The sequence below is a fragment of the Vigna unguiculata genome, chromosome 10 (assembly GCF_004118075.2).
Source record: "Vigna unguiculata cultivar IT97K-499-35 chromosome 10, ASM411807v1, whole genome shotgun sequence".
NCBI classification, from domain to species: Eukaryota; Viridiplantae; Streptophyta; class Magnoliopsida; order Fabales; family Fabaceae; genus Vigna; species Vigna unguiculata.
In genome coordinates this window covers 35,628,507-35,647,167 of record NC_040288.1, presented here as the reverse complement: position 1 = coordinate 35,647,167, position 18,661 = coordinate 35,628,507, and the positions used below count along the sequence as shown (strand labels likewise).

Below are 18,661 nucleotides of genomic sequence, written 5' to 3'. Positions count from 1 at the left end.
GTGTTAAGATGTGAATTTAAAACTTAATTCAACCCAATAAAACTAACTTGTAAGCCAAAGTAGCACAAATTCTTATTTGGTGAACCAATCTCCAATCATGTTGCATAGAAGGTGTTAAGAAGAATATTTTAAGTTTAACTCATCTTTGTAAAACCTACTTGTAACATGAGGTTAATTGGTCCGATAGCGAGTGAAATAATAAACCTAGTAAACAACAAATTTTACTACAATTAACTTTAACTTATAACTTTTATATAATGTTAAAAAGTTGATTTTAAATTTAATTTAATTATATAAAACCTTAAAATAAATTTTACACTCATTTATATATAATAAATTAGTTCTATTTTAGCGGTGTCATACTTCTCTAAAAAGAAATGTTTTTTATTTTAAATATATGCACCGGAGCCTCTATGTTTATTACAAAAAGTAAAATAATCTATTTTTTTTAAGATTAGAATACACCTTAAATATAGATGTATTCTTTTATTTTTACTTCACATCAACTTACTTTACATTGCTTTTGTTTATATTGCTTTTGATTGGACGAAAATAGTGAAGGGGTGAATTCTTTTTATTTTTTTCCTCCTAAAATTTATTATGTAAAAGAGATTTTTTTTTTATATAACACTGCAAAATCTCATTGATCAAAAATCGATTTAGAGAAAAAATATATATATTAAATTATTAGTAGAAACTATTTTAGAAAATGAGAAATACTATAACAGGTTTATAATTGATTCTAGGATTAAATATGTTTTGATTCCTTAACTTTTAGTGAATTTTGGAATTAGTCTATTTTAAAATTTTAGACCAATTTAGTCCTTCATCTTTCGAAATACATGGATTTAGTCTTTTTAATCAAATTTTGTTAGGTTGATTTGATGTTTCGTACACGTTTCAGGATTATATTTGAGTTGTTTATATTGTTTGACACATCTTTGTTTTAATGTTAAGTCAAATACTATTATGAAACGTGCTTGAAATGTCAAATAAACTTAATAAAATTTGATTAAAAGAACTAAATCCACGTGTTTCGAGAGATGAAATACTAAATTGGTCTAAAGTTTCGAAATGAACTAATTTCAAAATTCTCTAAAAGTTAAAGGACAAAAATATATTTAATCCATGATTCTATGAATTCTATTTTGAATTTAGATTTTAATTTAGTCTTTACTTCGTGACTAATTGTGTGAACCTAGCCAATAATTTAATACCTAAAAACAATTTCTTTTAGTGTATTTTGTAGATTGTACGGACAACATTTACCTATTTCTTTTCTTATATTAAATATGTATTATAAATATTAGACTTATCATCAATTTAATTATTTTTCATTCAGTTTTTCTAATTTCATTTTAATAATTATTTTTTTCGGTTCGGTTCTAATATCGTCAATTTTTCTTTAATTTAATTTTTTTAGCTAACATTGTTTAAATCATTAACCGCAGATGAACAATGACAGTTACACATTATTTTTGTGTTTTTTATTTTTATTTTTTTATTGTGTTATTTTATTTAAAAAGAGTTCATGTGTCAAGATAATATCGAGTCACGTGTCATTTTATGACTTTTTTGGACTTTTTTCTTTATAATTTATTTTAAAAAAAATGTTTACGTATCAAGGCAATTTTGTGCCACCTGTCAGGATAAGTTTTTTATATTCAATTTGGTTTTGATATTCATTATATTTTTTTTTCAATTCAGTTCCAATTTTCTTTTAAAAAAGGAACAATTTTATTCCTCTCCAAATTGAGATAAATATTTTAATTTTTATATAAATATTATACTACTAGTTTCATTAAAGTTCACAATTTGAACCTGATATTCGTTATTTTTTTCAATCTAGTCTCATATTCTTTTGAAATTGAACAATTTGGTTCCTCTTCAAATTGAAATAAAATTTAATTTTATATAAATGTTATACTATTATTTTGATTAAAATTCACATTTTTATTAAATATTTTTTGTTAAAGATTACGGATGATTTAAAATTAGAACAAAAAAACTTTAAAAGTGGGAAATAATATCATTTATTTAAAATTTTAAGAGGTTAAAATTCACATCAAGTATTAAAAATCACATAAAGATGTCATATAGCATTATTTTAATTTAATCAATTATATTACTTTATTCATAATTAATTGTGACATTAAATGAATTTTAACCTCAATAATCATTAATGTAGTTTTACTTTATTTAAAGAAAAAAAAATATCATAAGCAAGATAGTTAAAATCAAAATTTAGATTAAAATCATAAAAGATTTATTTAACCTTAAATTGTGAGATCATAATACATTTATAAAAACATAAAATATATATATATATATATATATATATATATATATATATATAAACACATGTATATTGAAATAAAATTAATCTCTTTACCAATTTAAAGAAAAACTAAAAGAGTACCATGTACCTTTTTAGTCTCTGAATATTTTCATGTTATTGAGAAAAAACAAAAGAATATATGAAAGAATTTTTAGTCCTTAAGTGTTAGTAAAGTAAGCAAATGCTTTACCAAAAAAATAATTATTGGATTTTTATTGTATAAATTAATCATATTTTATCTTTTAAGATTTTAAATAACATGTATGAAAATAATTAATATATTAAAATACGAGAATACAAAAATAATTAAAATAAAATAACAAAGGAAAAATAAATGATAATAATGCATATATTAAAATTTAATAAACTTTATTCATTATTCTCAAAAAATTTAATGAAAAACTTATATCAAAAGAAAAAATATGTTTAATGTTTATAAATAACATTAATATAAATTTCTTTATTTAATAAATAATAAATAACAACGTTATTACGTGTTTTTATACAATAATAATTAATATTAATGTTATAATTAATAAATTCTAACGTTATTATTATGCTTTCTATTTATAAAAAATTGTGACCCTAAAATTAAAAATTATATTTGTATTATACATTAAATTAACAGTGTTTTGTGGTGTGTTGAAGCTAGATTTTAGATGTATTAATTTATAATTAAAAAATAATTTTAATTATATTAATATTTAATTTAACTTGGTTAGATGAAAGGTGGTTGTGTGACTAACAACACATATAACACATATAAGAATGTAAATTTTTAATTACATAAACTTTTAGTTAGGTTTAGATTTAATTTAAGTTGAATTTGTTGACTAAAGAATATGAACAAATAGTGCATTATAAAATTTGAAAAAAAATAACAACGATTTACATGAGTTTGTTGTTCGACGAACTTACCCTTCTATTGTATTACGATTATGTGTGGAATCTGACTCATAAATATAATGTAAAATGGTAGAATCATTTTATGATTTAGATTTAAATATTGATTTTGACTTTATTGTTAATAAGTGCTATATAACTCTATTTGATCATTTATTTGATGCGCATAAAAAATAGAAAATAATTAAATAATAAAACAATTTTAACGTTGTTGTAGTACCAGTTCTTATTTTTTAAAATATTTCTCTTTCATTTTACATCTTAATATTATTAAAAATTAAAATATAATTAAACAATTAAGAAAAAACATAAATTAACATAGTAATTAATAAATGAAAATAAAAAAAGTAAACAACTCACTATATTAACTATAAGTAATAAAGTATTAAACATCTCAAATTTTAAAAAGAAAATTAAAATATGAATTTGAGACCTCTCTTATAATTTCTAAAATGTTAGTTTTGTATTTAGAAAACGGTTGTAGACCTACAAGATAAAAAGAATATTTTTATTTTTATTAAAAAATTATATTAATTTATATTATTTTAATAAGTGAAATTAATTATTTCAGTTTTTAATATAAGTATGATGAAATCAATGATCATTGATTATATTTTAATCAATATTTTTAGACCACAAGATTAATTTGACCTTTAACATTTAAGTGATATTAAATTCCACTAAGGTTAATGAAATAATTATAATTGAAAGAAATTCCTCATTCAACTGAATTAAGTCTTCTCACTCTCTCTTTCTCCTCCTTTATCTTCTATTAAACCATTACACATTCCATCTTCTATTTTTATATATTTTTTTTCTTTTCTTCTCAGTTATTTCCACATAGAGTGTAATTAAAGCTTATCTAGGAAAATTTTCATAAGCCATAAAAAGCAAACAGAGATAGAAGATTGAGAAAGAAATAAAATAAAAATTCATTATAATTAGATTGCACAGAACTAGATACAATTTTCTTACAACCCGCACGTTATACAAGCACGATTCAAAATTATAAAATGGGCTTTTTTGGGCTCTGTAGTAGTCGGCTTGGATTTCGATGAAAACATGGGCCAATAAAAATAATGTATGCTATATTATACAATTATACAACTATGTATTATTAAATTGTTAAAATTTTGTTTATATTTTTCTTTTTAATTTAAACTACGTACAATTTTAGTTTGGAATATTTTTTCATTGTAGATTTTTTTTTAAGTAAAAAAAAAAATTCTTCATTGACCTCTTTCTATATGCAGTCCTAAAATTCTTTTTTATTTTTTATCCACATATCATGGAGCATATGATATATTTAACAAAGGGACCACATGTGCTTCATCTTAGAAACAGACGAATTTAATTTGCCACCTAAAACAAACCAAATTAAAACATAGAGTATAATTTTCATTCACTTCTGTAAAGTTTTTTTTATATATATATTTAATACTTGAAAATAATTTTAAGTATAATTTTTAAATTGATACAGAAATTTCACAAACTATCATACTTAATATACATATATAATTAGATGATAGCATAAAAAATTGACATTATCAATATATTATAATTAAATGTTTGGGTATATGCCAAATTGAAAATTTTAAAGATATCAAGGGCTAGGTCAGAAAGAAGTATGACAATTATCATTGAATGAAAAGTCAAACCTTTTTAATTATACTATAATAAACATTTTAAAGATGCAAATGCAATTGTTTTCAGACATTTTTCTATCAAATAAGCATTTTTTAAAAAAATAGAACAAGTCATGTACCACACAGAAAAGGACACCATATCCAACTACCACTTTACAGTTGCAATGCATTAAATTTTAAACATTTTTATACCAAATATTATTCTAAAACAACAAAACGTGTCATGCAAATCACTTATTGTGGATCCAAACGTGAATCATCTACTTTAAAGAAAAGCACATTTATGAAATCACTCATACTTTAGTATCAATGATTCAAGATTGTTAGTCCAAAAGGGTAAAGAAAAAGGAGTTTTAGGTTTCTATTAATAAACTCATCATGAAGTTCTCTCAATTCAAGGGGAAAAATGATGGAAAAGACCAAAGAGAAACTGAATAGAAAGTTCAACAAGGAGTAGTTTCCTAAAGTTGAAGGACATGAGTCTTTTATACGAGAAAAGTATAATTATAAAAGAATATTCATTTTCGAATTTAAATTCCTTACTATTTTTTATACTTTCTTTAAAATATACTAATAAATATAATTTTGATTTTAAAAATATATTAAAATTTTAATATTTGACAGACAACAACACTAAAAATAATTAACCAAAAGTCTTAACTCATCATTTTTGTTGGTCACCTTTTACATTTTTAGGGTTTAAGGTTTGTAGATAAATGTTTGTTTGTTGGTAGTTGAGAGTGGACAGAGAACATGTGCAACTTTTTGTGTCAAATTTCGTTATGGCTGAAGAAAAAGAGAATGCACATTACTCTTCTATCATATGATTTGACCAATCTATCAACCCTTTGTGGAAAGTGTTGTCCCTTATCCATGCTACTCAACTATTTAGATTTCAACTCTAAAGTGAAAGCAAAACAAGAATCACAAATGGAGATGTACCATATAATTAATCAATCATTATTCTATTATTTATTCTATATTCTAAATGTTTCTTTTTTCATATAGTATTTTAACCTTTTATGGATATAAAATGTAAGGTTACCATTGCTGAGAAGTTCAAAGTTAGGAAACAAAATTAATGAAACATTCATATCCATGTTGGTTGGTGAGATTTTTCAACATGTTATAAAATAAAATCATACTAAATTAATAAATATAATATCATATGAAATTCTCGGTTGGTATTCACTTTTGAAAAAATAAGACTTAAATTTTCAAAAATATATTAGTTATATATTAAAAATCTCACGTTAACTAGTGATAAAACTAATTTATAATATATAAAGATATACAAATTTTACTTTACAAGTCAATTTTGTAAGATTGAGTTTGACTTAAAATTTCACTTCTTAATAAGGTATCAAGAGAGTGAGATAGAGTATCCTATTAAAAAATGTTGTTTTTTGGACATATTGTATCATCCACTATTGGAATAGTTCTTGTTTGTTAAACTTATTATTTCATTTGTCCGTAATTGATTCGTTATTAGACCATTCACTAAAGTCCAGTCTTATATTCAAGATGTATATATCTTAATGTGGGAATGTGTTTAAAATCCTTCATTGATTAATTATACACTCGGTTTATAATATATATATATATATATATATATATATATATATATATATATATATATATATGGATATAAAATTCACTTTAAAACCCAAAAGTTGTTAGACTTAAAATTAACATTTTTAACATCACACAAAAAATGATATATATTACACTACTTCCTATGATAATTGATGTCAGATAAACATATTGGATTACATTAATCTATTAATGATTTAATGTAATTATATATATTTTTTCTTCTAGCTGATAGAAAATTGTTAATTTCAGATATTTTTTAATCGTTCCATATAAATAGGGATGGCAACGGGGCGGGGCGGGTACGGGTATCATGATCCCATCCCCATCCCCATAATAAAAATTCATCCCCATCCCCATCCCCAAACCCAACGAGTATACAACTTTTGACCCATCCCCATCCCCATCGGGTAACCGGTATTTTCTTATACCCATACACATACCCATTTTTTTATTGTTCCATATATCAATTAAATATTTTTTATAAAAAAAATTTAAAAATCACACCAACGGAATCATGATACTATCAAAATATTCAATATTAAAATAACATACTCTTTTTGATTTTCATGATGTCAAATATTAAGAAAAATATTATAATAGTATAAATCTCAAATTAAAGTATCAAACAACAACTAAATAAAATTCAAATAATTATATAAAAGCTAAAAAATTACACATTACTAAAATTTTATAATAACCAAAATATTTATTAATTTTACAAATGATCAGTGGTTTCATTTGCATTCGATCCACCTACACATAGAAAAAAAATGAAAAATTAGATATGATATAATAATTGAAATTGAAAATTTTAATTACTAGAATATAATGTACCTTCTTCATCAGATTCATTTTCACTCATGAGAACATCTTTTTCTTTTAATTTTTTAACACCTACAAACACCAAATGTAGAATATTAGATGAGAATTCACAAAAAATACTAACAAAAAATATTAATAAATTTGAGTAACTTACCTAGATGGTTTGAGTTCCATATCCAACTTCTTGTACACATCAAAGCCTCTATAGTAATATGATGAAGTCGACTACGGTGAGAAGTTAATATCTGACCATCAGTACTAAAAGCAGATTCAGAAGCTACAGTTGTTATTGGAATAGCTAAAACATCCCTTGCAATTGCTTGAAGGGTTGGAAACTTTAACCCATTTGTTTTCCACCATGATAGGATATCAAATTCTTGTGTAACCGGCAAATTATCTTCTTCCAAGTAATAATCCAACTCTGTTTTCATAACTGTAGTTCTAGATTTTTTCTTTTTTGCCATAAACTCTAAAAATTCATTCGCATCATTATCAACATCCTTTCCCAACTTCAATGATGTAGCTTTATAAGAAGAAGTTTCATTCTTTTTTGATTGATATTCCAAAACCAAATCATAGCACATTTGACGAATCCTACTAAGTTTCAGATCAAAATCATTACCATACAATTTATAAAAATAATATTCTAACATGTTCATCTTGTACCTTGGATCTAAAACTGAAGCAATTGCCAATATATCATGAATAACACTCCAGTAACTTTCAAATTTCTTTAACATTTGTATTGCCATATTTTGAATGGTTATCTCAGGAGATTTAACCCAATCATTTATTGCAATCTTGATCTCACAAATCTTTGGGAAAAAGATGTTGGCAGTTGGGTATTTGGAGCCAAAAATGATTTCTGTGATGTCATTAAATAATTTTAGCCTTCGACAAACATCCTTTGCAAATTCCCACTGCATATCAGTTGGCAAAGAAGTGTATTGAGCTTCACGTTGCTTTAACCTAAAAACCACATCCTTATAACATATGGCAATATCAAGCATCTTGTAAGTAGAATTCCATCTAGTTGGGCAATCCAAACTTAACTTTTTAGTGAAAGAAATTCGCAATTGTCTAGCTGTTTCCTCAAATTTTTCCATTCTTTTAGGAGTTGCTGTCCAATATGCTACACTTTCTCGAATTTTTTCCACCCCTTCTTTTAGGACGGCTAACCCTTCTTTCACAATCAAATTAAGGATATGTGCTGAACAACGCATATGAAGCAAAGACCCTTTCTTAATGAGTGTGTCCAACTTCAACTTATCCTTAATTTTTTCAATCATGCTATCATTTGTGCTGTAGTTGTCTAAAGTGATAGTAGACAATTTTGTATCAATATTCCAATCGAACAAACAATCAACTAATACATTGCAAAGTCGATCAGCTGTGTGAGGTGCGGGAACATAAATGAACCTATAAATTAAGCAATATTTTGTAAGACATATAATCTTTCTAGAGGTGCATAAAAAAAATTACTGGAAAATTTATAAATTAAAAAAGGTGTACCTCAAAATTATATTTTGCAATGTCCAATTGTCATCAATATAGTGAGCTGTGATAGACATATACCCTTTCTTTTGATTGCTTGCAGTCCACATATCCGATGTAATTGCTATTCTTCCTTTATTTGTATCTATCAACTTCATAACAACTTGTTTTTCATGTTCATAGATGCCGAGTATCTCTTTCTTTATCGTATTTCGTGAAGGAAGTTGAAATAATGGTTGAATTATTGTCACGAATCTAATAAAACCAATATGGTCCACTATTGACAATGGATATTCATGCAATATAATCATTGTTGCAAGTTCCCTCTTGGCATTTTCTTCATTATAAGCTCCACAAGCCAATTCCTTTTTGCCACTTGAAATCTTAGAAAAAAGTGTTTTTTGTCCCCCTTTTCCTTTTGCTAAAGCCTTCTTTTGAATACATATGTTTGTATGATGGTGCAAGTGCTTTGTTCCATTCTTTGTTTCTCCACCAAGCAGTTTCTTGCAATAGTTACATTTAGCTTTGTATTTTCCATCAACTTTTATCTTTTCAAAGTGTTCCCACACAACACTTTTCAATTTCCCTTTCTCAGGCTCTACTTGTGTTGTTGAATGTATTTCATCATGAACTTCTGAAGGTGTTTGCGTAGATGGATTCAATGGAGATTGACTGTCATTATTGGAACTTTGAAAGGGAGTTGGTTGTTGTGAACACTGTGGTGGACTTGGTACCTGCAAATCTTGATCTCCTGTGCTCATTTTCTCTAGAAACTAACATACGTAACAAAAAAAAATCAAACAAAGTAAAAAGGTTAATTTCTTTTTTAACAAAATATAAAAGGAAAACCAATAATCAAGTTTAAAAATATTTCAAATATTTTTTATACTATTAAAAATTTATATTATACCACTTAAACGAAATAGCACAAATAACAAAATTAAATTAATAATAATTCAAATTTAAACATAGATTCTTCATCTTTTGATCTTGAATTAAATTAAGGATTTATGCAATTGAGCACTTAAAATTGAGAATTAAACATTATCATGAAACAAAAAATAAATAATAAATAAAATTATCATAAAGGAGTAAAGATAATTAAATGTGTGACCCAAATTTGAGAATATCCATTTGAACATAACATAACGGAAAAAAAAATGTATAATTAAGATTATGATAAAAGGAAAAGTACCTTGAAGATCTGCTTAAACCTTAAAGAACAAGCCAAACAATTAAAAGAGAGTAAAAAAGTGTATAACCAAAGTAACAAAAAGAAGAGCTACAAAATAAGAGTCAAACATTTTCATGAAAATAAATAAATAAATAAAGATAATCAAATGTGTAACCTAAAAATTATTTCATAGAATGAAATTGAGGAACACCTATTTGAACATAACCATGTACAGAGAGTAAAAATTATGTAATAAGAAGAAGAAAAATTACCTTCAAAATTAAATCTTGAAAAACAAACCAGACAATTGAGAGAGTAAACAAAGTGTATAACAAAAAACAAAGAGAATGAGAAATATGTTATATATATATATATATATATATATATATATATATATATATATTATATTATATTATATATTATATTACTATGTATATATATATATTATATGTGTGGATATCTTATGTTTATATATATATATATAATTATTTATATATATTATATTATATTATATATTATATTATTATTATTATGTATATATATTATATGTGTGGATATCTTATGTTTATATATATATATATATATATATATATATATATATATATATATATTTATAGATATATATTTATTTTAAGTATATATTATATTATATTATATAATAATATAAATATAATAATATATATTATATTATTATGTATATATATATATATTATATGTATATGCGTAGATATTTTATGCTTTTATATATATATATATATATATATATATATATATATATATATATATATATATATATATATTTCTTTTAAATTTTTATAAATTTGTAATGTTATAAATTTGTTTATAAAAGATCTCACTAGTTAAATGATTAATTTGTTTTATACGTATATATTATATATATTATATTATATTATTATGTATATATATTATATGTATATTATATTATATTACATGTATATGTGTAAATATATATATATATATATATATAAAAGTATATTTTATTTATATGTATATATACTATATTATATTATATTATATTATATTATATGTGTAAATATATTATTTATTTATATATTTTTTTTAGATTATTTAATAAATTATAAATAGTTTAGTAATTTAAGCGGGGACGGGTATTTGGGCGGGTATATATATATCCCCATCCCCATCCCCATCCCCAGTTGAAAATTTCGGGTATTACCCATACCCATACCCATACCCAGTCAAAGCGGGGATTCCCCGTCAAAACGGGGACGGGTTCGGGTGATACCCACAGACACGGGTTTATTTGTCATCTCTACATATAAAGTGATGTATATCAAACAACTAATATAAATAATACTAGTTTTAAAAAAAAATCAGAACAACGTAGACTTAAATAAAAAATATCAAAAATGCTTTTCTTAAAAAAAAAAAAAAACTTCAAAGCAAATGTAAGCAATAGAATAAGGAATCAAAAGTATACTTTAATATTTACCTCTCACATTGTTTGATTTTATTGACTTGCAATTATTTATATTTCAAACTTTGCTTTTAGCTAATAAAAACATGAATTCAAAATGTTAAAAAAAAAACAAGGTTAGAGGTATAAAATTAAGAAAAACAAGTTTAGTGTAATGAAATTACTACTTTTTTTAATGTAATTTTCTAAAACTGTAATATTAACTTTGGTACACCTTTCATGTTATTTGCTGGTTTTTAAAAGTTAGCCGGCAGTTAAATTTTTTTTTTCTTTTCTCTATGTTCTCTGTTCAGTTTTATATATGGCTTGTTTTCCATGTTTTGAAAAAGTGAATTTTCTTTGTTATAAGAGAAGATTTGCAGGAAAATGAATATTAGTCAAATTCAATAATTTATGGTATATGTTATATTTTAAAATATAAATTTTATGTATTAAAAAATTATAAATTTTTTTAAGATTAAATATATTTTTACTCATTAAATTTGAACGCAAAATTAAAATTCATAATATTTAAAATTTTGATGTATTTTATTCTAATTTTAAATGAATATAATTGTCTTAATTTAATTATGTTAATTTTTTATGTATCAAACATATTTTTTTAACTAATATTAAAATGATAATGTGTCAAATGATAAAATAATCTCAAATACTAATCCAACTTTTTTTTCGATTTCTTTTCTTTTATTGTATATATTTCTTGTTTTACTAATTAATAAATAACAAGTGAAATATATTATTTCATGTTTTTTTTCCTTCGTATTTTAATATCTTTTGATTAATTCTAAATACATATATTTATGAAAAAAACTCTAATACTAAGTTGTGGGAATGGTTCATCTGCAAATGTTAGGACAAGAAAATTTTAGTTTGTCATTTTTATTCAAACATTTATTAGGAAAACCCTTTAGGAATTGTTTTTATGTTATGCACACCTTTTTAATCATTATGATATTGATGAGAAAAATATTACATTTATTTATGATTGGCTTTTTTTTTTGTCAAAAAGTTTAACAATCATTTGACAAAGTGTTTTTCTCTTAAATCACTTTTCAGTTATGAATTTCAATTCAGGACATTTATAAAAAAATATAAATATAATATGTTATGCTCAACAAACAACATGTTAGTGTTATATACTCTTTCTATTACCTTTTTTTTTTTCTGAAATCATAGGACTTTTGTTATAAAATTTGATAACATATTTTATATTACATAAAATATTACATAAGATTTTTTATTTTAAATTTGTTAAAAAATTTACAAGAAAAGACTTTTTTCTTACTATTTGTCTTACAAATCTTAATTGACAGACAATTCTTTCGTAGATAATTATTTCCTATAAAATTATAAAATTTGTAAATATTTCCTATAAAATTTGTTGTGAAAAGTGTTTTATAAAAAATATTTTAAAAAAAAATTGAAAATAATTTCCTGCAAATTTTTTTCATAACAAAATTTATAAATATTTTCTAAAAAAAATAAAATTAACAGAAAATATGAATTATTTTAATAACAAATACATATGAAAACTTAATTAATGATTTTGAAAAGTTTGTTTCTATTTTTTTTTAAGTGAGAACAATATGTATAGGAATTTTTTTTTACACAAAATTTCTTATTATTTTACACTTTTAGTAACTATTTTTAAAATTATTAAAGAAAACATTTTTCACTTTTTACCTTTTACTAAATATATATTTTTTAATTCAAATAATTATTTATAATAAAAAATTAATTACATAATGAAAATAAATTATAATAAAATTATAAAAATTATTTATTTTTATAGTTTTACCCTTTTATAAAAATTATTTTATGATTTATTAATATTTTTAATAATTAAAAATTATTTTATCATTTAAAAAAAAATTTGTTAAGGTAAGAAAAAAAAGTTGAACACGCATGCACTCATGTATTTTAATTTTCATTCTTATTTTATTATTGATAATTGGGATTGATTCCTTTTCAGAGTATATTTGAGTGTTAAATAGTGTTTTTGATTTATGTCGGAATATTTAACGTAACTTTCAGTTTTTATTAAACAGTGTATTGATATGTTTTTGATATTTTTTGTCCAAATAATCACAAATAAAATTTGTTTCAAACTCATTTTGAAAGTTACAGTGAACTTTCTTAATTCACCAATTAAATTCAATACAACTTAAATTTTCAATTAGGATTCAAACACTCTATCACGCCCCTTCACCATCAAATCTTAAAAAGTACATTTTCTTTGTCATTTTTTTTTTCATGTTAAAAGCAAAGTCAGTGAAATGGTTAGACCCAACAAAACCAAAACAAAAGCAAAATCCAAAAGAAATAAAAGCTTTGGACCAACCAATTGGGAAGAAAATTACCCTTGTCTCCCACCTTTGGCAGGGATTTGCAATTTTGCATACCTATAAAAACCATTAGAGTACCAAATGCACTATTTTTATACCTTATAAGTGAAAATTCACGATCACAATTTTATAAATAAGATTAGCAGTGAACTAAAATATAACAAAAATACTTATTACACGTTTGATTAATGAAATAAATCGAATAAATATTAGTTGAAAGTAATGTAAAGTTACATATGTAATTTCACCGATTCAATACACTAAAAAATTATTAAATTAAACAGATGCTTAGACTAAATTATTAGTTGATTAGCCAAACCCTTTACAACCATTAAAACTAATTTATTTTTGTAACATGGTGGGGAACAGTCAATGAATCAATAACCACCTTATTTGGACTAAATTATTTGTTGGTTAACAATCACCTGTGAATTTTATAAAGCATTAACAATTCCTTTTGAATACACTTGATAATGGAACAACTATATTCAACATGAACATGATGTGACTTGTTTAGTATTTTGTTCTGATATCTACTTTACTTATCACACCAGATCATTGGATATTCTTATAGATCATTCCAATCAAATCTTAAATAACTCATATCTATGCTTCTCTAATTGTGAAAAGCATTATTTATAGCACTTAATTACATATCATGTATAATTTATTTTAAAAAACAAAACTCTGATATATATCATAACTCCAAGGACCCCTTGAAAGGGTAATTGAATATTGAAATGTTATAGGGAAGTGATGGCCATTTTGAAAAGGAAAATTGTATATAAGCTTTATTTGTCACATCTCCACCAAGGAAAACCCACCTTTGTCATAGCAGGCGTGGACCTCACTTCTCCACCAACCATCACAGACCCTTTCAAGTTGGCATGAATAAAATAATGTGTTGTACGGACGACACACCCACCACACTCATTCACACATGCACAACACAGATTGTGTTATCTGACCACAACATGTGTTGTGTTCTGCTCATTGGCTCATCACTAAATCAAGGAGATTACATGTCTTAGGACACTAGAAAAAATAAAAAAGAGGTTTTTAAAGTCCATTCAGTATCATTGAGGAGCCGTACACCTAAAAAGGAAATATGTTTCTACATAAGAAATTTTGTTTCACCTTTCTCCTAAGTTCCCTAGATGATGAGACTTGACATGTTGGGGATACTGATGAGGACTGTTTCAACACTGAACAACTTTCCCCAACAATGCAATAGTTTCCCAGCAATTAGATATTAGAGCACATGACTTCATTATTTTCAATCCAACACAAGTCAGTGTGCAGGACAGCCTGAATGTTGTTCCACAATTCTAAAGGACACTGCCACTGCGAGGCAGAAGAAAATTGGTCCATCCACAACATTGGATTAGATGCTGTCCTAGTTTAAAAAGGTGATAAAGAAAAGTTTGCATGATAAAAGTGTCATTATACCAAGTTTTAGAAAGCCTAGGCAATCAATCAAATATACTTAAATGCATGATTAACTCCATTTTCAAAGCATGCAGAGAAAAAAAAGCATAGCCTTTTGACTATTAAATACTTTTGTTTTGATTAATAAGAGTAGCAAAACATGTGAGTAGATATAGAAAGGAAACTAAAAATATGTAGCTATTTGTATTTTTCAAATGCTATATAATATCCCAGTATCCACGAATAGCCAACCTTATCAGCAAAGTACACTTTGTATAAAGATGTTGAAAAGCAGAAATCAAATTAAGCTTTACTAGAACAATGGAGTAAAATGAAGAAAACTCAGACACAAAAGTGTCAATACTAATAATAGCAGCGCAGCTGTTGATTGTTTGAAGAACAACCTATGGAGCAATTTCAAGCCTAGGCTCAAAGCAAAAACCAGTGAATAGCTGTAGAGGGAACCTCTTTGATACAGGGCATTTCTGTGACCATCTCCATTGCTTAAGGTTCAAATCAAATGTGAGGAGTGCTGGAGATCCATAACTTTGGATATATATTTGATCATCAGTACCACTGCTAGCAAAAACATCATCAAACTCCCCAAAGCCTTGGAAGTATTTGTGGGGCATTCGGACAATCTCTTCCCACTTCCTATCATTAAGAACCCATATGCCAATTCCTTTTATTATGTCAGGTCGATCTTGTTTTCCAATTCCTCCCACCATTACAAGCTTTTCCTTCATATTCATCAAACGGCCACATGTTAGAGAACAGGGTGCAGCAATAAAGCTCCTTCTCAAGGTAGTTTGAGAAGTGAGATTAGAAACATTATATGCAATCAGTGCATGCCTACTTTCTGAAGGAACACCCCCAGCTGAGTAGACTAAAAAGTATAACACACCATTGCATATCACACTCTCATTACCACCCCTCCAACCCATCAAAACCTCTGTTGTAGTTGTCATCCAGGTCTCTTTCTCTGAGTGGTATATGTGAATTGAGATCTCCCACTGGACAAAATCTTCAGGGATTTGTTTTGATTTCACAATTGCCAGAGTGTAACTGTGGGATTTCCTGTTCACTGACATTGCCAATGCACTGTAATCAGAAAATTTCAGACCCGGAGGACCCTCAAGCCTTCTGCACCTTTTGGTGATAGGGTTGCACATGCATAATTTGCTTCTGCTGTCATTGTCCATGAAGCAAACTAAACCATAAGAAGAAACAACGAACCAACTAGATGTTTCGATGAAGGGAAGCTCAATGCCATACCATTTCCGAGGGATGGGATCGTAAGCATAACCAGTTGGCTCATCTGAGTAGGTGAACATAAAGTACCAAGGCCTCTGAGGCAATGAATTTGAAGGGTTCCATTGAAACCTTTCAGAAGTAACAATCTCATGCCATCTTTTACACACAGAACTTGCTCTGAAAATGCTTACCACGGGGAGATAGGCTAGGATTCGCTCCACCAATTCATCAGGTAACACTGTGTTCACAGAAACAGCAGTTTCCTCTGTATCAACTTCCTCGCCAAATTCCAAAACTGAATCAAAATCCCTAGTCTCCCTACGTGCACCATCATCTAAGTGGCTTATCCATGATGTGTCTCCCGCCATGGTAGAGTTGAAAGTAAAGGGTCACTGAGTATGTTCAGAAGAACTCAGTTAACTGTTAAATCGTCCTAACAAACAAGAAAGAAAACCAGATATTATATCACATGAGGAAATTCTAGATCATAGAAAATCAAACTAGTACAGGGGGTGAAGCACCTCATGACAAAATAGAAAGGACATTTCAAAAAATACACCCAATCCTGCCAAAGGAAGAACATAAGCAAGATCAAACACACACAAAATACTTTCTGGCGTATGATAAATGATCAAAGGATGAATTAGACAAAATACAGCATGTGCCAAATCAAATCTCACCAAAGATAAGAAGACTCAAACAAAAAATCACCTCCTTACAATAAGAAAAACACTAATTCCGAACCTCTGGTCAAAGGACCACAACGAAACTAAAAGCCATCACATGTCCTACTTTTGTAGGTGTTTTAGAAAAGCTGGTCCAGTCCACATGCTACTGGGTAAGATGGTGAAGAAGTTTGGAAATAGCAATCAAAGCCAGACCCCACCTCGGGAAATTTCTTAAAAATTGTTTGGTTCTTTGAAACTAACATTGCTAACAAATCCAAAATACAACGTTAGTAACAACCAAAAGGAGCTGATAGCAGATAGCCAAGTAAAGCAGGAATCGTCCGATATAATATTTAAGTACACGCATAGATAACACCGCAACCACACTCAAAAACAACATGCTTCGAGAAGAGCTCATAAATTTTATGTCAATGTAAAACATACAAGGAAGACACAAAGGAAAACCACGCACAACCCAGAGGTAACACTGTTATCAAACATATAAGAGTAACAAAGTTCACACACACACTATACCATTGGGAGAACAGACACCCAACCTGCTGGTTATCACAAGCATTTCAAATAGTGCAAAAAACAACACGCAATAGAAAAAAATCCAGAAAACCTCTTTTCTGCACAAAGGAGCAACATTTAGAACCAGAAAATCACCCCATTAGAGATTTGGTGGAGATTCAAACAAAACAAACAAAAAAAGGGAGTGTGAGTGAGGAAAGTGATATCAAACGATTAAATACCCATCAAGCAAACAGCGAACATCCTTGAACCTCAGAGACTAATCAGTGAAACAAAAAATCCCAAACAGAAATGAAATTCCGAGGGCGCAAACAGTGCAGATCAACGGACACAAAGGACCACCCATAAAAAACGGAAACAACCAACAAAGCAGCCATTGAGAAAGAAAAGGAAAGAAAACATTTTTAGGATTGAAAGACGAAACCCATTACACAGAGAGATAGATACCTGGTTTGAAAGAGTCCAGCAGAGTGAGTGTGAAAAAGGGGTGGGAAGTGATGGAAGGGATTTATTATAGGGAAAAAGAAAAGGTTGGGAAGAATAAAACTATTATTATTAGGGAAATGGGAAATGAAAGGAGCCAGAAAAGCATTGAACCTTATGGGGGAAAACAGAATGGAGGACGTATAAAATTTTCCTTCAAATGGAAGAACAACGAAATGGGTTGCTCTAGATTTGGTTGATAAACAAGGCCAAGCAACACACTAAATAGAGAGAGAGTGAGAGAGAGAAAGAGAGTGACACAGAGAGAGAGAGAGAGAGAGAGAGAGAGAGAGTTTTTCTTTTTCCCTTTTGTTTATTTATTTTGGTGTGGGGTTGATACGTCAAAAACGACAGCAAATGAAGTGCGGTTTTAGCGTGGGGGTGGCTAGTGCCTTCTATGCGGGAATAGGGAAGAAGCGCGTGCACGGCGCGTGTGAAGTTCGGCTTAGTTATTATTTCTTTTTCATTTTTAATTTCCGTTACTAAAAATGTAATAAGCTTCCGTTTATAATAAGAA

The 18,661-nt window shown here is 26.7% G+C and overlaps 1 protein-coding gene across 5 annotated transcripts; it reads right to left on the bottom strand.

Annotated features, from left to right (window-relative positions):
* Positions 1-15,385: 15,385 nt before the first annotated feature.
* Positions 15,386-18,420, bottom strand: LOC114167219 (F-box/kelch-repeat protein At3g61590-like). Of its 5 annotated transcripts, none has more exons than XM_028052232.1 (3): positions 18,109-18,420; positions 16,981-17,392; positions 15,386-16,892 (listed from the first exon to the last, which is right to left on the bottom strand). In XM_028052232.1, exon 3 carries the CDS (start codon positions 16,825-16,827, stop codon positions 15,610-15,612), a length of 1,218 nt encoding a protein of 405 aa, XP_027908033.1. In that variant the 5' UTR covers positions 16,828-16,892; positions 16,981-17,392; positions 18,109-18,420; the 3' UTR covers positions 15,386-15,609. The 5 variants fall into 5 exon arrangements, with proteins under 5 accessions (XP_027908033.1, XP_027908034.1, XP_027908035.1 ...); XM_028052233.1 differs by having other exon boundaries at positions 16,981-17,024; XM_028052234.1 differs by lacking the exon at positions 18,109-18,420 and adding an exon at positions 17,883-18,102 and having other exon boundaries at positions 16,981-17,024.
* Positions 18,421-18,661: the final 241 nt, after the last annotated feature.

What these genes read in the sequence shown, in the direction of transcription:
- LOC114167219 (XM_028052232.1), bottom strand. Translation starts at nt 16,827, where the DNA reads ATGGCGGGAGACACATCATGGATAAGCCACTTAGATGATGGTGCACGT.